Source organism: Gigantopelta aegis, chromosome 4 (genome assembly GCF_016097555.1).
Source record: "Gigantopelta aegis isolate Gae_Host chromosome 4, Gae_host_genome, whole genome shotgun sequence".
NCBI classification, from domain to species: domain Eukaryota; kingdom Metazoa; phylum Mollusca; class Gastropoda; order Neomphalida; family Peltospiridae; genus Gigantopelta; species Gigantopelta aegis.
Window position 1 is genome coordinate 22,206,835 of NC_054702.1, and position 20,727 is coordinate 22,227,561.

Consider the following 20,727-nt stretch of genomic DNA (forward strand, 5'->3'; position numbering starts at 1 on the left):
ATCGGAAATTTAAACAGGTGTGTTGACACGAATCAGTCCAGTGATATCAGGTGTTCACAAAAGGTGAGCATATCCTGTCCCATTAGGTTCATTGGTCATGAGTACACACGACTGGTATATCGAAGGCCGTGGTATGTATTATCCTGTTTGTGAGATGGTGCATATAAAAGACCCCTTGCTACTAATGAAAAAAATGTAGCGGGTTTCCTCTCTAAGACTATATGTCACAATTACAAAATATTCGACATCCAGTAGTCGATGATTAATAAATCAATGTGATCTAGTGGTGTAGCACTAGTAGCAACTTCCCATAATATAAAAGGACAACACATACTACGGCCTTTGATTTACCAATCGTGGGCATTAGTTGGAAGGGGTAAAATACAAACCGAAAATGTTTTCACAGAGTGGATTCGATCCTTTGACCCAGGAATCTCAGGCGAAGACTCTACCGACTGACCTAGATCCAGACTTACATTAAAAAACAGAAAGAAAAGAAGTTCAACAGAATGTGCAGACGCAACCGTAATGTGATCGACTTTTTCCTTTGTCTTCATTATTTTTCACAAAACGTTCTTCAAATGTTTCTAACCACATTTTACGGCATGAAGATATTTCTTTTCAACTTGTAACAAAAGGTTTTATAGAATAATTACGTGTTGCACTGACAATGCAGTCACAACACCTATTGTAATGGACTTTTACTATTCATTATTTATATTCACAAAACTTACTTCCATCATTACAAATGTTTTCACGACATGGAAATATTTGTTAGTTATAAAAATATTAATTACAATACGCCATAATGTACACGTACGCATAAACGCAAATTAATTTAATGAAATAGTTTGTCATAGTAACCACTGCTTACACGATGTTCTTGGACGTACTGAGGTATCCACTGCACGATGTTAACGGACAATGATAAGATATTCGGGCAAAATGCGCGAATGAGAAACCTTTTTATCATGCATTGCCATCATTCTACCCTCAAAATTACTTGTTTTCGATGTAAAAATGAGCAGCGATTCGTTTACAGCACAAAATAGCTTTTTGGTATTAATGCCAATATGAATGTTATAAATGACCAAAACAAAAAACACGACATATTACCAACCCTAGCAATACCAGTTGGTTAAATTTGAAAGGTTTGGCCAATGGACCAAGTATTATGATCTGGTTTCCTAAATTTAACACTTCATCTCTAATTATTAAAATGTTAGTAGTTTACTTAGAATATTCACATTTCGTGTTTGTTACCATACGATTGTTTAGATGTGTATTTGTATCGATAGCTATGCAATGTATTTTGTAGATCTTAGCCAATGACTTGTAACCAGGTTGTAAACCGATTGACAATTTGGAAATGTCTGGAAGATATTTTCTTGGGTTATTGGTGATAGTTCATAGCTCAGGGGTGGGAACTGGTGAACTGTAAAAAAAAAAAGAAGAGTTAATCTAATGGTGTCCCGGAAATTCGTTAAAATCTGTGCCATCCGACACATTTTGGAGGAAAGGACGCTTAAAATGTGAGGCAACGCAATGTTCCACGAGGAAAACAGCTGATCCGAAGATAATTCCCACCCCTGATAGCTCGATACGCATCTGTTTCAGGGGCAACGAAATCATCAACAAACAACAAAACATACATACTTTTATATCAATAAATTTTAATAATACCTTTTTTTGTTTTTAAATTCTGTACAAACCACGTCACAATGCCACCTAATACAAGACATAACCACTGTAGTGGAAAGATGGGGAGTCACATCAAAACTAAAATAGTTAAAAACAAGCCCAGATTAGAATCCAGACAATATCTACAAACTCCTGTTTTGGTAACAAAATAAAATTCTCTGTCATCACTTATTACGTAAGTTGATAAACTTGGCTAACTGTAAAATTAACATACTAATGAGGGGCTATGGACATGGCATTCCTTTTATTATTAATTTTTCTCTTTTTTCCTTTCCCTCTCTTTCTCTCTCTTTTTTCTATTTCTTTTTTGGCTCTTTGACTAGATGCACAAATTAATACATGATAAATGCACTCTGTAAGTTCAAGGCAAGAATGAGACTTGTTACAATGAGACATAGGGAGTGCTTCCAAGCAGAACAGCATTGGTATTGGACACAACACATAATCTAACAGTCTTATGTATTACATGAACAGTCTTCTTACGATGAAACCTGTAATGAATTTGAGCTAATCACGATTTTATAATGAACTATATCTAAAACATTTCTACTTTTTATCAATATATAAACAAGAAGCATTTTGATTTTGTTTTCATGCAACAAGTTTCACAGATATACTAGTTTCACATACATAGATGAATAACGTAACAAATACATGCCATCAGCTTATTTTGATTAAAACAAATACTGATTCATGCTATAATTCCAAAGATTATGTCATATCTTTGACAAGTAACTAAAAAAGAAATCCTTACCAAATAAAATAAATAAAATTAAACAATGCTTTAAATCTATGATACTTCACAATACAAACACAAGCCATGTCCATAACTTGTAATTACAAAATTATCCTGAGTTAAATTTTAGTTTTAAAACATTAAAATTGGTAACTAAAACAAAACAAAAAAGGAAAGAAACCGACCAGTGGACAGTTTGAAAAAAAATACTGTTTAACAGCCGTTTTTAAACATGGGTGCACATGGGTACACCATGGCATCGACTTTGTACAATAAGATTTGGTTTTGCTTTTGAAGCGGAGAACAGATTACTTTTGGACGACATTCACAGAGAACATGGAGTCCTGAGTTGAACAACAGTTGCTGTCACTTTTTTCCTTACGTTCTGGTTATACATTAAACACACACTCGTATTTTCTTATCAAGTTCAGTCTTGTTTTGTGAAAATTATTTCATGAAAAAAAACAAAAAAACGAAGATCCCTCCCCACCCCCGAAATAAAATTTAATAACAAAACAAAAAAACTTACCAAGTATTTCAGTGTTATACACCTAGAATCTAACGGGATATCATATGAAGGTCCAAGGGAATAACCTGTAATGTCCTAACAGTCGGTATTAGAAAAGTCGTGTATGTCAAGATCACAATGAAGCAAAGTTAAAAACATTAAGGCCATTAAGAGTTGTTGGTAAATCATGCTAGTTTAGGTATAAATATTCCACGATTGCAGAGTTGTAAACTTTAAAATTCAATTCTCTCAAGATAACAGATGTGTGACATCAGAGATTATTTTCTTTGAACCCTTCATATGTACCGGTATATAAATACATATGTGTGAAACATTAGCACCCACACCTTCTTAAAATGCAATGACACAATTAAGTGATGTTAACTTGTAAAAGACCGGTTGAACTGTAGATCCACCAATGCTGACCAATGACTAGATTCCAAACAGCTGACCTACATTTAACCAAACAAAAACACACACAGAGACACTTGAGTTTGATTGTCACACGCAAAGTTTTGATTCAACATTAGAAACGTAATTGTATTTGATTCAAGTTACTTTCTACTGAACACAAACTGGGAAGCAACTGTAAACTGAAACACAACCTACCCACAAAGGTGGAAATATTTCACAGAAAGGTATTCCATGTGGCTGAATGAATCTTATTATATTGTAACATGTGATGTAAAAAATCGAAAATGCATGCTTTGTGAGTTAAAATAATGTCAACAAATTACTATGCAGTCAACACCGACATGGAATTGAAATACATGTACAAAAAATATGTAAATATGAATCTCAATTTCTACTATTGCAGGATAAAACAAAACCCCAAATCTAGGACCACATGATGAAACAAAAAGCTGCCTGCTGATACCTAATTCGACGAATATAAAATTTAATTTCAATTTATTATTTTACGTAAATGATCAGTATGTTCCACTAAGTAGTGTCATACCAATTAAAACAAAGATAAAGACTCATGGCAAACAAATGCAAATAGAACATGTATAATGCCGAGTTGAATTATCATTATACAACTGAATGACATGACAAAATAGTTTTGTTTGCAAATCTCACGTCCAAAACATTACAATTTAAATACATGCATTCAAACACCTGTTATAAATAATTATTACAAACACATGCTTAATTCTTTTAAAATATGCATTGATACAATTTACTATTTCAGCACTTATCGAACATTGAAACAAACATTAATTTTGATTAAAACATTAAATATTTGGGGGGGGGGGGGGGGGGGGAGAAAAAAAAAAGAAAGAGACCATCTCTTTTCCATATAACGGAAAAATAAGAAATTATGTTATGCTATATATTTTTCTCTTGTGGACTACTAACTGGAAGCTGAACCATTTAGTAAGGTAAAAAGTGACAGCACCGGCAGAAAATACGTAAATAGTTGTGAATTTCTCACATGGGGGATACACTATTTGAAAACACAACACACCACCATTCTATTCAGCAATATACCTACTCACTCAGTGCCTGTATACATTTTATAAACAAACTTTCACAAGGGAATAAACTTCACAACATTAAAATGAGATTAATTTTGATTTTCACACTTTATAACAAGAAACTCTATAAAACAACTTTTCATATAAAAAAAACTAATAAAAACAGAAAACACGGCAAACAATTAACATATTTTTAACTCTGCTCAAACAAAAAACAAAACGTATCACTTTTGGTTTAAACACGATTTTTTAATCACATGTCTAACTTGGTTAAAACGTGCAGTTTGTATGCAATTTTTTAACTACCTACATGTACATCAGACTAGTGCAAACTTTCTGATATAACACAAATTTTTACATCTGACTCTTCTTTTAAAATGTATTAATACATGTCAGTGAAAGGATATCTAGGGATAATTGGTTAATAAGCATAGCCAAGGGATTATATTTCTAAAAAAACAAAAATCTTAGACTAAAAGTGGCAGAGGCCCCTCCCAGTCACCCCCCCACCCCCCCCCCCCCCCAATACTGCAGTCTTCTCAATCCACCATAAAAAATATTATGTTCAAAATTTAAGGCAAGTCTAAGTAAACATTTACAATTACAAAAAGACAAATGTGAAACTTTATGCGTAATTTTTTTGCTAAAAAGACACAAGTGGTTTTCTTTACCTAAAATGTCGGGGGGGGGGGGGGGGGGGGGGGGGGGGGGGGCGCAAGTGCGATTCTGCTAAAACAAATTCAGTAAGGAATGAGACAGATATAATATTACTTTGTCAGAGTACCGGTACAACGATTGCAACAGAAATATGTTTAGCAGACTAAAATCAGCCGTGTTAACATTTGGATTTCATTTATTTTTGACACTTATTGTGTTGTTCTAGTCTGTTTTGCTGTTTTAAAATTTTCTTTCTGTCTCTTTTTTCTTATTTTGTTTCTTATTTTCAATTTTTTTTAGCTAGAAACAGTCCAGCAATGAATAATAATAATATCATGTTAACTCAATCTGTGGTGACTTTTACATAGGATGGTTTTGATAACTTCATTTTCAATTCTATGATCATCTTTTATGGAGCACCACAATTGGCCAACATAAAAAACAAACTAAACTGACTTTAAACTATGACCTAATAAATTAACAAATATTTCATGGCTTGTGGACAACACATTTGAATGCGTTTATTGCTATGAATAAAAAAGTACCCAGAACTTAGTCAAAATTTTTACCCAATCATCAGCAAAAGTTAATATCCAGTTCATACATTTACATCTCAATATTAGTGTATGAAAGAATTGAATGGGATGCAGTGCAGAATGCTGATGAAAATGATGAAAAATAACCTCTTGGCTATGCTATCTAATACTACAGGTGACCGATCTGAATACACAACGTAATACAATGATCTCCAATTAATAAATATTACAAGACTATAGTATATCTTTGTTTGATAATTCTCCTGCCCAGAGTTATGTACATGAGACAAAAGCCAGCTAAATGTGCAATTCCCTCGTTAATGAGGTAAAAAATAAAATGAAAGTTTCAACAAACAAAAAAACCACCACATGTTGGACACAATAATAATAATAATGAACGTGAACTAGAAACAATCATTGCTTTGGTATTCAAATGTAAACAAATAATTAAAAAACGAATACAACCGTCACAAATCTGAATACTCCAGAATGGCATTGGGTCACTTGAATACAGTTAACTAGAATACAAAGTAGCTACAACTTAATATCTCAGCTGTGCCGAGTTGTCTAGTATTGACAGATGACAGCAAGACTTGGCAGCATAATGTAAAATTTTCCTTAAATCCATGGGCCAGTGTGTACATTGTTTTGTTCATGGCAGACATTGAAACTATAGACTGGTATGTAGAAAACTTAATCATCAACCTCTCCCAATGTTTTAAACTGTCAACCTGACTTCTGATTACTTACCACTGGGCTAAATGTAGACATTTTATTATTATTAACCTCAAATTGCTTTTTAAACCAATTCTAATCATTACAGATCATTTACTATTGGACTATGTGGATAGCCTTATCAATCTTCACTTTTGAACTGTCAACTTCAGCCTTCCAGTAATCACTTGTTACTTGGCTAAAGGCTTCATTAAACTTCTACTAAGTATTAACTGTTAACCTCCAACATCATTTCCCACTGGGTTATATATGGATAGTTTAATTATCAACCTCCATCAACTTTCAGTGGTCACATAACCACTGGGACAATAGCTCCACAGTCCACATCTTCAATATTAAATGGGTTGTGTGTTTGGCTGAACTGTATATAGCTACACTACAGACAGCTTAACTCTGTCAACTGACGACAAGGACAGTCTCAACAGCTTAGTGTTTTGCACATTTATTGAGTACGTCAATTGTCATTTAAATTGTCAAGTACAATCCAGTGTCAACACTACTATCTCAACAGCTTAATGATTCACATATTTTTCCGGTATTGACACCATGATACTTGGCATCAACTAATGATATTGGAGATTAACTAGTAACACCATTAACCACAGACTTTCAAACTAGAGCCTCTACTTATGCATAGGATGACAATGTAGAACTTGTTACTATGAGTATCCAGCATTCACCCAGTGTTGACACTGAAGTACTCCGCATTAATGATTTAGATCGACCATTAACACCATTACATAGACTTTTCAAATTAGTGCTCCTATACATAGGTTGACAAAAAACATCTAGTTACTAGAGTATCCACCATTCACCCAGTGCTGACACTATGATACTCTGTATTACCTAATGATTTGGATTAACTAACATTGGTTGACAATGTAGATTTAACGACTTTCGACTATCCAGCACTAATACACCATGAATAGTTCAGATGTGCTTACCTATTTACCTTAAGTGTACAGGGTACGGTTATAGAATATGTCCGCCACTTAAGTACAACTATTTACTGTACACTAAATAACGAATCTGTAATTTTCAATAATTTTAACTACTCTGATGATTATTAAAATAAAGCCAATAGCCTGTTGAGACATTTGTACATATTTTTTTGTGATCATGTTTTCGAATCAGTCATTTTACATCAAGTCAACCGCCATTTTGATTGTCGACTTTTTACAAATGCTATGCTATACCGTGACCCGATACCGATCGGTCTATTGTTACAGAGGGGCGTGTACAGGGCTAGCCCAAGTAGAATATAGGCGAAATTTTATACATCAGCTGCAGTCTGCTGTCCACCATCAAGACAAACACCACTCGGATTCCTGACTATACACAAAACACCGTGTCTATACAAGACACCCTAACAAATCAAATCCCCTGCATTCAAAACACAAACGCCTAACAGCTGAAAAAAGATATGTCTCTTATATTATCTCTCTCTTCATATGGTATATACAGCAGTTGATAAAAGCCTTACGTAATTTTACATTCATTAATTTAACAGCATTTACCGATTTAGCCAAGGCAATTGGCCTCAAGATAGTAATCATTTCTTCGTTATCTTCTTTGATATATTTACAAAATTCCTTTTATTAACCTAGAAATGTTGTAAATGCACATATTAACCTGCATTTGAATTAAAAAGTTTTTGTTGAAGCTGAACAGTTCAGTTTCAAATGAATCGATGCCATTCTATATTAAAAGTATGCTTTGTTCAATAAAACAGCTGCTTTCTTATGACAATTACAACCATTACTTACCTGTTGAATACTTGCTTGAGGTTCGCCTTGTTACTAGATATATTGCTAAATATACAAACTCATATCAACATGTACATATTACTACATGCTACATTAGTGAGCCAAAATGGCCAATTAACGGGCTAACAGTACAATGAAATGTGTGGCCAGCAAAGACAAACAAGTAATATTTGGTATAACGAGCAAGTATAAATCATATTTTAAGATCCATAAAAATTCACAACCAGATTTTCTTTCTCATAAGACACTTTAAAAATAAATAGTACATGAATGCAGCGAGATTTGATTTGAACACAATTTGTATTTAAAACAAGCAGCAATAAACATTTTCTTGAACATGTTGACCTCAAAAGTATTTCAAAATGAATGTGAAAAGAATTGAGATTGTCATCCAGTTTTTAAGAAAAAAATAAAAATAAATAAATAATCAAAATATACCCCCAGTGTCTGTTTCACCCCTTTTGAGGGATTATTAAAAAAAAAGGAAAGGCTACAAGATTTAAGCTCACAAAAAAGGTCATTATTCATTAAAAAAAAAATTCTTAACCTCCCTCAAAACTTAAACAGAAAAGAAATGTATACAAAATAATAAAACCTATCATCACGGATTATTACACAACCATTGACAAACCTGATTAAAATCACAACATAAAAACATTATTTAAAAAACAATTCTAACGAAACACTTAAAAAAACAAAACAAATAATAATAATAATAATAAAACTAAAAAAACCTTACTATCAGGGGAAAAAAAAAAAAAAAAAAAAAATATCCAGTGCAAGACATACATAGCAATCTCTCCAACCAGACAACTTAAAACTGGATGTCGAATCTGAATTCAACGAATGTTCATTACAATGAACACGTGTACCAAACGATTAAAAAAATTTAAAACACCCAAAAAAGAGAAACACTGCTGTCCCGTGTGTGCGTGGACTAAAGAGATCAGCACAACGGTAGCCCCAAAACGAGGAACACAATGAACATGTCGCGACATCAGCCGATTGTAGCGCTGACCAAGTGACATACAACAGCAAACATGTCAGACTGACAGGCATATATCACTGTTTTGATAGGAGACATGAATCACACGACGGGAACATGGGAAAGACGTCACATCACGCCACGCCAGTGGATCTACATAGAAAAAGAAGCAAAAAGATCGAAATTAAAACAATGCCAAAAAAGCAGTTATTAACGGATCTTGTTCAGCCTTTGTGAAACACAGTGAATTTTAGTTTTTTTTTTTTTAAATAATGTTTGCCTACATGTATTTCTAAAATCTTTTAAAAACAGTACACACAAACATACTAGATTTCGCTACCACCACACACATATAATACAGTCAAATATTCCATGGTACTAGTAGTATCTGCACATTACACCAACTGAAAACCGGAAAGAACAATAAAACTTTCCATTGGCATCATTACCATTTTTAATGGAGATTTCTGTAAATTGTTACACATATGGCAACATTACAGCCACTTTTCCTACCTCCCCAAACAATGAATACTCCTACCTCCCCAAACAATGAATACATAAAATACACAGCACATATACATGTTGTTACATTATGTAAATGCAAGATGTATATTAATATTTTGATTACGGTACTATATTAATAAATATTTTTGGGACACATTTACCCCTTTCCCCAAAACAAATAAAATTTGCATTTAAATTAAAAAAAAAGTGAGAAAAAAAAAAGGTTTTGGAATGGCTTTTGATACAAAAACCAAGTTTATTTTTTCAAAACACCAATTAATCCGTAAGAAGCACAAGTAACTTGAATCAGACCTCGAATTTCAGATTATCTTTCAACAGCAATTTAGTACAAACAATAACAAAGCAAACTCTTGATAAAGATAAAATTACCATTGCAGTTCAGTTTTACAACAGCTATTTGCAATGGGCCTGCTGTTTGTTATTGTGAATTTCTAGGCCTGTTGATCATTCCTGACAAAGTATCATAATTTAAACAGGATCATTTTCTATCATACTAGGGAATAAGACACAGTAAAATGTTAAATTAATGTGTATACATGGCAGTTTTCTATGACCACATTTCATCTTCTGCCGATGCTGCTCCCAATAACAAATTGGTGGGTTTTTTCTATGAAACTAACTTAAACACAAATATATATTAAAAAGAATTTCAGTATGGCAATGAAGACTTGTTACCAACAAAGCCATGCTTTTGTAAAGCAATTAAGTGCAGATGCAGACAGTAGTTTGAGAAGTTCAGTTTAGTAAACATCTCACAATATACAGGTACATTAGAAGAAGGTATATATCATCTCCACTCTTAAGCTGTCATCGGTGTTCAAAACGGAGGTGGGACATAGCCCAATGGTAAAACGCTTGCCTAACGAATGGTCAGTCTAGGATTGATCCCCGTTAGTGGGCCCATGGGGATATTTCTCATTCCAGCCCAGGCACCACGACTGTGGTATGTGATATCCTTTATTTGGGATGGTGCATATAAAAGATTCCTTGCTACTAACGGTAATATGTAACAGGTTTCCTCTTTAAGACTATGTAAACATTACCAAATTTTTGACATCCAATAGCTGAGGAGTAATAAATCAATGTACTCTAGTGGTGTTGTTAACTTTTAACTGTGTTCAGATGGTATGGACCGGCGTCTATTAAGCATCTGTCTTGAGAAATCATTTGTTTACACTTTAAAGTGACTGATGAACACAGGTTTCACCGTGTATAGCTTGTAAATGTCTTTCTTGGGCAGATTGTATCTTAATGGTAAAGCACTTGGAAAACTTTACAGGGTTTTGAAAAGTAGGGGTTTGCTGTGAGCTGAAACTGTTCATAAAAAAAACCCAACTCAAAAATTAGTGCTAAAATCTAAATTTCCAGAAAAATCTTGAGGACTTACATCTCAAAATGAATACCATGTGTAACACACTGTACTTAAATCCTGTGGGACAATCAGCTAGTACTAATACACGTATGTAATGTTATCGGAACAGAAACACAACATATTATCATGCTTTGCTTCACAACAAAGATCACAAAGTGTGCAATACAATAGTTTCGTATTATGTGACCATAATTTCAAACAGGATTCTGAAATAACCAGGGTTTCTGCCAGATTTTTAAGGAGAGTAAACTTACTAATCCTAAAATATTAAAAAACGTATAAATATATTTTTGTAATTTTAAGATATTAAGAGAACTGCTGTCAAAGTGAAGGGAATACGGTGTCCAGTTTCAAAACATTTCAAACCTATAATCACCAAGAAGGGTCACTTAAGGTCTGTTTTGTGTTTATTATGTACCCTCAAATTATTTTCTAGCAGAAAACTTGATAACCATCCATATAACACTAGCACAAGGGCAGAACTAGTGACCAAATAATAGCTGCCAACTTGATTAACGTTTATCAGTTACAATTTTATAATTGAAGGAAAGTTGAAAGAAAGCTAGTGGAGTATTAAGTTGGATGTATACGGAAATGCAGAAGAAATTTCAAAAAATAAAATAATAATAATAAAATATATATAAAAAATTCAAGCAAAAAAACCCCCAAATAAATTATCAAATGTCCAAAACCTTGCACTGAAATAATCCAACCCTCTAATCTTGCTATATACCCATCTTTAGTGAAGCATTACATACAACACTTTTGAAAATAATATTTATTATGAATGAAAGAACAAATGTGCACCTTAAAGAGAAATGATCATAGCATTTTGGCACCAACGTTTTAGACCGTTATTTATACTTAACTGCTATCATGTACTATGATAATTATAAGACCAAAACCAAATAAAAACAACACCAAAACAATCCTCTTTTTTTTTAAAAAGCACAAAAATTAAAGCCTAAATTTATATACCATATATCTTCGCCTATAAGTCGAATTTTTTTCACCCAAAAATTATTTTATAACTTGGGGGGTCGACTTATAAGAGGGTAAAAAAATTTCACCCAAAAATATTACCGTTTTGAGGATTATTTTACAAGTTTTATTGTTGAAGTTTGCCCTGTATTTATACTCAAATATGTTAATTTGACACATTTAGTTTTATAACCTTTTTTTTTTTGGCATTAGAATGGTTTTGGTAATGCAAAAAGGCGTGCGATCTCACTCACATGCCAAGAGAACAGTCCACTTAGTTAAAATAACAGTCATCACTAATAGCAAAAATGTAAACAATACTAACTACCTGTTGCCGGAGTTTATTTTGAAATCTGGTCACTGGCATTAATGGTTATTCAAACAATGTTTTGTCGGTGATTAACTTCATGAATATTACTGAGCTTTCCCTTAAAGCAACTTAGACTGATCTCTGCAGTTCACTAGAGCAATAAGGACATACATCATTTGGTACAAAAACCAGTGTACTTTCCAGAGTTATCCTCCTTACATGTATTAATATGGCGACAAAACATGTGATTAACTGATACTTTCAGTTTTATCGTAGTGATCTGTTGTCAATGTTTATAAATAAAGTTGTTGTCTGTGCACAAAACCATGCTCTACAGTGCCATACGGTAGCAGTCAAACAGCTTTCACTATCTACTAAAGGAATATTTAGTTTTGATCAAATTTGATGCTATGTAGTTTGATTGCGACATTATTGTTCTCATGTGCTGAAAATAAGAAATACTTCAATATTTATAAGTTGTTTTTCATGGGTCGACTTATAAACGGGTCAATAAAAAAATAAGTTTTCACGGCTTGAAATTAGGGACTCGACTTATAGCCGAGATCAACTTACAGGCAAAGATATACGGTAAATCTTTAAACAAGAAGTTTGTTTTCATGTTACACTGACTGCGCAATATTTCTATTGCAGACTGCAACAAATCTACAGCCGACATATATTGCTACCAAAATATTTCTGCACTGTTCAACCACGGATTACTTTAGTGATTACGGTGCCAAAACTGATGACCACATCTGTTGTAAGCTGCTGGAACAACGATAAATTGTTTCACAAAGGCTCAACAGTATTGCAGTACAAGAGAAAGGATGGGTATTCATGCATACACAGACAGAGACAGAAAAACACAAACATTGACACCAATGACATATAAACACACATGTAAGTAATGAAGTAATACTACCATAGCCATTTATAAAAAAAAAAAAAAAAAAAAAAAAAAAAAAAAATAATAATAAAAACCCCCCCCCCCCCCCCCCCCCCCCCCCCCCCCCAACAACATAATAATACACTTTTTTTTTTTAAAGTAAAATATTTAAATGTATTAACCCAGTATTACTCTGGTTTACACCCATCTCACTCAAATATATCCAGTAAAAAAAAGAAGCAAGAAATAAAACATAATCAGGGCCATATTTAGTCTAAAATATGTGGGACAGGGGCAGGAAATTACAAGAAAAAGAAAAGAAAACCCCACCACTAGAATCAGAACACAGTAGGTATTCCTCAGTTATACATACAAAACATCTTACCCATTATATTCTTGTATTATTTATAAAAAAAATAATTAAATATACAATGCGATGTATAAAGCTTACCCTATAAATTGGTGACCCAATATATAAATGTGTGAAAAATGTCTTAAAATGGTTTTCTTTTCCAAACTACAGTATGTCGGAGGAAAAGCCTCACTAATATTTATCGGTCTCCAATACTTTTAATAGCATCTGCCATTTTACTGTAAACAAATACCGAGCAAGATAAGTGGGAGGCACAAAGAATCTTAGTACAAGATTAACAAACAGGAATGAAAATGACACGGAACAAAAATAATCCAGGTGGTTTTGCAGGGTCTTGGAAAGTAAGGGTTCTTTTCCACCAAGTTAATGTTAACAAATGGATTTGATTGATAACCCAATAGTTTGTTTTTCACCAAATGAATGTGAACTATGGAGAATCTCCTAACTGTTTATTCCTCTTTTTCTGGTTCTTTGCTTGAACTACATAGCTAACTAATGAAAAACTTTATAGATAATTCTACGTTCCGGGTCCTTAAAATATAATGTCATATAATTTTAAAATTCAAAACCTCACCATATTTTCACAAAGCAATGTCTTTATTCAGATCTATTTCAGTATACACAGACAGGCAATTTGTGTAGATTTTTTTGATTTGTTTGGGTGTTTTGGGGGCAACGGGGTAGGTATTACATGTTTTTTTAATTTATTAATAAAAATAATACCCCTCCCCACCAAAAAACCCTAAAATTCTACTGGGAACATAGCTGACCCATGCCCTTTATTTTTCTGAATTGAATTTGAAGACACTTTCCCTCAATTTCCGACGCTTGGTGGAAAAGCCCCTTAAGAGGTTACTGTGAACTTTTTTATTAAAGAACAGTTTCAGAATTTTTTTCTTCTCAGAACTAAACTATTTACACATAACACAGAAAAGAAAAGAAAGAAAAAAAGGACACCTTCAGATAAATGTTTTATTTAGATGATTTGTCAAGTACATGTATAGTGTTTCCCAAGATTTTGCAGTCTTGGTTTTATCTTCTTCTGGCAAACGTTCCAATTCATCCAGGTGCTTTCATATACCTTACAGTGCACTTACCTTTTCAATTAACCTCTGACCGAAATTCATTAAGCAAATACAACAGGTCCAACAAACAATCAACATCACATCTCTCCGTCCACTCAGTTTAAACCAAACTAATGTTTTTATTATTTGATCTATTTTTAATATTCAATTAATAATCTAATGTCTTGTTGGTAGAATTAATAGAAAATGAATATGGTACTGGATTTTATTATGTGTTTGAACAATTTCAAAACCATTACACTGGTTCAAAACAAGATCAAACTTTGGTATTTAACAAAGAAACTGCAATTTAATATTATTTACTATTTCATTTTGAAACTAGAAATGGTGCCTCATTTTTTTTTTTTTAAAACCTTATAAAAGTTTTAAATTGAAGTGTTCAACATGATTAATTTAAAGACTATTACTTTGGATTAAATTTATATGCAGTTTTCAACTTACTTTTAGTCTCCACAAGATTTTCACAATTTAAACTGTGAGGCCTAATTTGCTACTTTTTTTTTCATTTACTCCATCTCAAAACCCCCACAAAAAACACCCTCCACCCACCCCCCCCCCCCCCCCCCCCCCCAAAACTTCCTCAACAAAACGAAAACGAAAACAACCAAACTTGTAATTTGTTGTTATGTAAGAATGATAAACACTGAACTTGTTAATCACCTACCCGGACTGTTGTACCTACCATGGAGTTCACTAGTACGGCTTGCTATCACTCTTTGGTCGTTTTAGTTGCACTTTGAGTCGTTTCATTCCTATCTGAAAACCATTCATTGCCTGTATTGCTGCTTGCGCTGACATAGTGTTGTCGTAACTCACAAAGCCTGAAATAATATATTATGCAATATCACAAAAATGGGCAATATGGTAATAAGGTGAAATATGGAAAAAAGAAACATCCTCTTTGAGTCTTAATGTACATTCAGTGTAATCAGAAAGACAGGAAATGGTATATTTAACGACACTCAACACATTTTATTTACGGTTACTTGGCCTCAGACATATGGTTAAGGACCACACAGATATTGAGGGAGGAAACCCGCTGTCGCCATTTCATGGGCTACTCTTTTCAATTAGCAGCTAGGGGTCTTTTATATGCACCATCCCATAGACAGGATAGCACATACCATGGCCTTTGGTGTTCCAGTCGTGATGCACTGGCTGGAGAGAGAAATAGCCCAATGGTAGAAAGACAGAATCCTACAAAAGCAATACATGTCCTCTACAAGACACAACAAATTATCACATCTCCGAAGTACAAAAGCCGTAACTCGTCAAAAATGGGAAAATCGCCAAGAAAGTCAAACTTGATCTGTAACTTTACATGATAAAGCCATGAACAAAATTTCAGCTCAATATCATGACGCTTGGTGAAAAACAAAATTCATAAACTATATGTGGGACAGACAGACAGACAAATGGGCAAACAGATGGATGGACAGATGGAAACAACACCTATATGCCCCTCTGACTGGACCAGAAGGGAAACAAGCATTCTAAAAGTACTGGGCACAACAAATTTTTAAATCTCTCATGATCAAGGGCAAAATATCTCATAGTAATAACACGATTTATGAGGAATTATGGATTATCTGTCCCGAATCAAATTAATGTTAAACATTAATTTCACGAGGGACAGATAATCCTTAATTTCGAGTATCGAGTGGGTTATTGCATTTATTACCCATAGTGTAAATAGTTTAGAAACTTAAACTTTAAGCTTCTTACATGACACAAATTATATAATATACAAGACGTGAAAGTCTGAGGAAACTGATGACGTCACGAAAGAAAAGCAATAACGTCAAAAGCTATCTTTAGGTACACAAATCAAATGTAAGCAAGAGAGGTCACATTCGTAATGAACTGATGTTTCTTGTGGGAAGTGAATGAACTACAAAGAAATTAGTTTTATTTGAAATTTATTTATCTAAACATTCACTGTTGTTTGTAAAATCTCATCAATGAGAGACTTGACAGTTGAGGAAACCAACGACGTCACCAAACTAACGTCATGACGCCATAGAAAAAGATAGAAAATATATTCACCCGCATCTCACTGCCCATATGGGTAATAAAACTAGATACTAAATAAATTCACATGCTAATGGGAGCTAAAAATTACTTTTTTTGAACTAGTCTCCATGGGAGTAACTGGAAGCCAAGAGTGACATCTCCCCTTTAATGGTGAAATCTGCAGATACAGTGGAAATGTGGCCTAACACAACTGTTTTCTGCACCAAAATATGTATAAAAAAAATATAAAAAAAACCTTAGGTATTACTTACCAAAACATTTGCTGAGGTTAGTTTGTTTATCAATGAAGACCTTGGCTGAGACCACGGTGCCAAAAGGGACAAACATCTGCATGAGGTCATGGTCGCTGAACTCCTGTGGCAGATGATAGATGAACAGGTTCGCACCATCGGGCCCTGAAACACCCAATACACTCTAACTTCAGCATGAATCATCGCTTGCACCAAAATACGACTTCCCAAACACTACCAGAATATACCCAGATAAATAATATGATGAATGCTGATACAATAGGGACTGTCTTAAGAAGCAATCTTAATGGTAAGTGCACAACTACCTAATGCATTTAAGATGACCTTGGCTCTTAAATAGTTTTGTAAAATAAGGACCTGGACCCCATTCCACCAAGTGATCTTATCTCTAAGATCACTTTAAGTGCATACAGTAGTTATGCACTGTAGGTGATCTCAGCGCTAAGATTGTTTCGTAAAATGGGGTCCTTGAGTCTAAAGTGTATGCATGTGTTAAAAGTATTCAAATAAACTCCATCTGAAGATTATGTTCCAAAACAAATATCTGCAGGTACTACAATGCAAAGTTTATGCGTACAAAAGAAAATGTTACAAGGCACAAACATTATACCTTTTCTGTGTAGCATAACATGCATTTTACATGTTATGGACAACATGACATTAGAAACATGCTGCATATGCAAAAAATTAATAGTTCAAGCAAGATGTAAACAATTTGCAATTTAACAGTAAACAAAATGCAATAGCCAAATACATTTTGCATTTCCTAACAACTAGGGCAATGCTTTTAAAAAGACTTCAGCTCAATGTCTCATCTTCTTCATTTGTAAACATAAAAGAGAAGAGATGTTTGGCCCTATATATAACAAAACAAAAAAAAAGACTTCAAGAAAAACATACCACAAATTATTGCAAATATTTTCTGAAGTAAAAAACCTCCCAAAAATCTTCCGTGTGTGAAGAAATGCTCATCTTGTTATAACAGCCACTTCGTTAAAAGTGTAATGGACAGGAATGTTTGTTTAACATTACCTCAGCAAAAAAAATATTATGTTCGAAGGAAGCTGCAGGAAGTAATTAACGAAAAGTGTTTGTCTTTTTTAAAAATAAAAACCTCAACAGCGAAAACACTATGAACAACTAGTGTGTACAATATTGACATGCATGTACTCTAAAAACAAACAATATGATATTACCAACATGAGACAGCTGCAATATGCAAACGAATACGGAGAAGCATACAGGATGTGTGTGTGTGTATATATATATATATATATATATATACACACACACACACACACACACATACAATGTATATATAAACAAGAAAGTGTCTAAACATCAGCTGTGCAAAACATCTACACAACAAAAGTGCTAGGAAAAAAGTGTGCACAATTAGTATTAACAATTCAAGCAGTAAGCCATTCATACATTGCAGTGTTTAATTCCTGGCATGCTGACGTGTACAGTCGCAAATATCCTAACAGTTACATAGACTTTTGAGGACCAGACCGAATTCATAGTGAAATAATGTATTAATGGGATATATATATATATATATATATATATATATATATATACACATATATATTTCTACAGCTTTTGACTCATTTGACTAAACAGTTTTTTGTTTTTGTCAAGACTTATTACCGTAACTTTTGGAGTATAGTCCACTAAGCTGATACAAAGTCTTTCCTTGAAAGCTATTTGCAGAATCTTGTTCCAAACTGCTGTAAAGGCCCCATTCTGTGCCTACAACACAATGCAAAACGTAGAGCAGACTTGACAACCTAACGCCATCTGCCAAACCAACCGCAGCAGTGGAATAACACATTAAACTGTAGTTTGTCCTCTGCTGAAATAGTTTACAGCAAGAGGTGTAATAAATCACCGTTTACACAAGGTGTATATTAAATCACCTTTTACACCCCTTTTGAATGCTTCCAAGTTATATCTGAAAGCTTTAAAATTTCAATTTATGCCAACAGTTAAAATTTGGTTTGTCATAAAAAAAAAAAAGTAATAAAAAATTTCCCATATTGATCAATAAATTTCACATTTAATTTACACAAATTCAAGCATACAACAAATGATCACAAGTTTGACACTTTATAGGAAGATTTCCCAAGGTAACACTTTTAAAAAAAAAATCCAATAACACTGGTATTCAGAAATGTTTAAATAATGTATAGCAGACAGGTGTTATTTCACAATACGCAGCAGAATTTATTAATTTCTGATGCAATAGTCGTTTTTATTTACACATACTTTTTGATTCATTGATAAAAATGCAAAGGGTCAAAACAACTTAGAAAGCTATGAATGATCTTAAAAAGTAAGAGTTACTATTAGTGTTTCATCAAAAACATCATGACAGGAACAGTTTTTTGGGAAGTACTAAATTCTGCAAATTGAAGGATGTTCATTCAACTTGAATGATTGGAGGACAAAATGGACAAACAACAACTAATGGCTTAATTCTTGTTAAGGAAATGGTGTTTGTTTATTGACTGTTGAATGTTGGATCAGTGGATACAATACTAGGTCTATTAAATGGAAGAACAAGTTTGAGAATCAAGGCAGTTTATCAAGGGGTGGGGGCAAGACAAGTGATACCAAATACTATTGTTAAATGCAAATTATCACGAACAAAATGGCAACCTTGAAATTAGCGAGTAAAAGCTGATTTTAAACAAAATGTTTTGTATAACTTCAGGACATTCCAAATCATTGAGTTTAACTAGCCACTAATTTTTTGTTTCGTTTTTGTTTATAAATGTGATACAAGCAGTAATTTTTCGGTTCCATGTTATGTTAAATGTTGTATGGAATTTAAATTATAGTGTCGGGTAAAATTTTAATTTGGGGGTGGGGGCAAGACAAGTGATGCATTTGGTTTAATAACAAAAATTAAGGCAATTTTTCCTTTCAAAAGAGGGGCATGAAGGCAACTTATTTTCTCAGACAAAAATGATTTCACTCTGTGGAAAGGGTACAGAGGCAAACCATCATGGCAATAGTGACAAATTACAGTGCACATTGTAAGGGTGATTTTATCAAATGACAAAAAGACAACCAATTTCAAAGACAAGACAAACAAAGCTGAGTAGAACAGATTGTAAAGCAGACGAAGTACAAACAAAGCAGACAAAGGGGAAAAAAGGCAAAAGATGCACTCATGTTTCCCTTATTACAAGTACACACCATATACAGAATCAAAACACAGTACACCCAAATTGAAAACTCCAGTTAAATGTGCGACTCAACCATGTGAATTTAATCTGTATGAACAAAGTTAATATTAGACAACATACAAGACTACCATGTTTGATTTTTAATTATAAACTCCATTACATTACGAATTTAAACAAGATATTATAAACAGTGTACTTTATCATACACTTCTGATTTTATGCAAATTAAACATGAATGCTTTTGAATTCACATTTACATGAACTATTACGTGAGCCTACTAGAACAAGTGTAGCTGACATCTGCAAAATAAACGTAGATCTATACAGGATCTATACTTTGTAATTACAACTTTGTAATGACATGGCAAGTTACAAAGTAAAGTTTGTTTAGTTTAAGACCACCACTAGAGCACATTGATTTATTTATCATCGGCTATTGGATGTCAAACATACTACAATTTTCCATTAGTAGCAAGGGGTTTTATATGCATAATCCCACATACAGGATAGCACATATCACAGGCTTTGATATACCAGTCATGGAGCACTGGCTGGAACGAGAAATGGTGGCAATTTACATGTCTATTTTGTAAAAATAATACCCATGACTATAT

The 20,727-nt window shown here is 33.4% G+C and overlaps 1 protein-coding gene across 15 annotated transcripts in view; it reads right to left on the reverse strand.

The window, feature by feature from the left end:
• Window positions 1–1,656: 1,656 nt before the first annotated feature.
• The window catches only part of LOC121369789 (CUGBP Elav-like family member 2), an 80,901-nt gene continuing 61,830 nt past the window's right edge, over window positions 1,657–20,727 (reverse strand). For 10 of the 15 annotated variants that reach the window (XM_041494853.1, XM_041494850.1, XM_041494861.1 and 7 more), the window contains 4 exons: window positions 18,570–18,671; window positions 16,920–17,063; window positions 15,317–15,455; window positions 1,657–9,255 (listed from right to left, as the gene is read on the reverse strand). In XM_041494853.1, the coding sequence (XP_041350787.1) occupies window positions 15,328–15,455; window positions 16,920–17,063; window positions 18,570–18,671 (374 nt within the window). In that variant the 3' untranslated portion in view covers window positions 1,657–9,255; window positions 15,317–15,327. The remainder of the gene's footprint in view (window positions 9,256–15,316; window positions 15,456–16,919; window positions 17,064–18,569; window positions 18,672–20,727) is intronic. The other 5 variants (XM_041494863.1, XM_041494862.1, XM_041494859.1 and 2 more) reach the window with 1 other exon arrangement.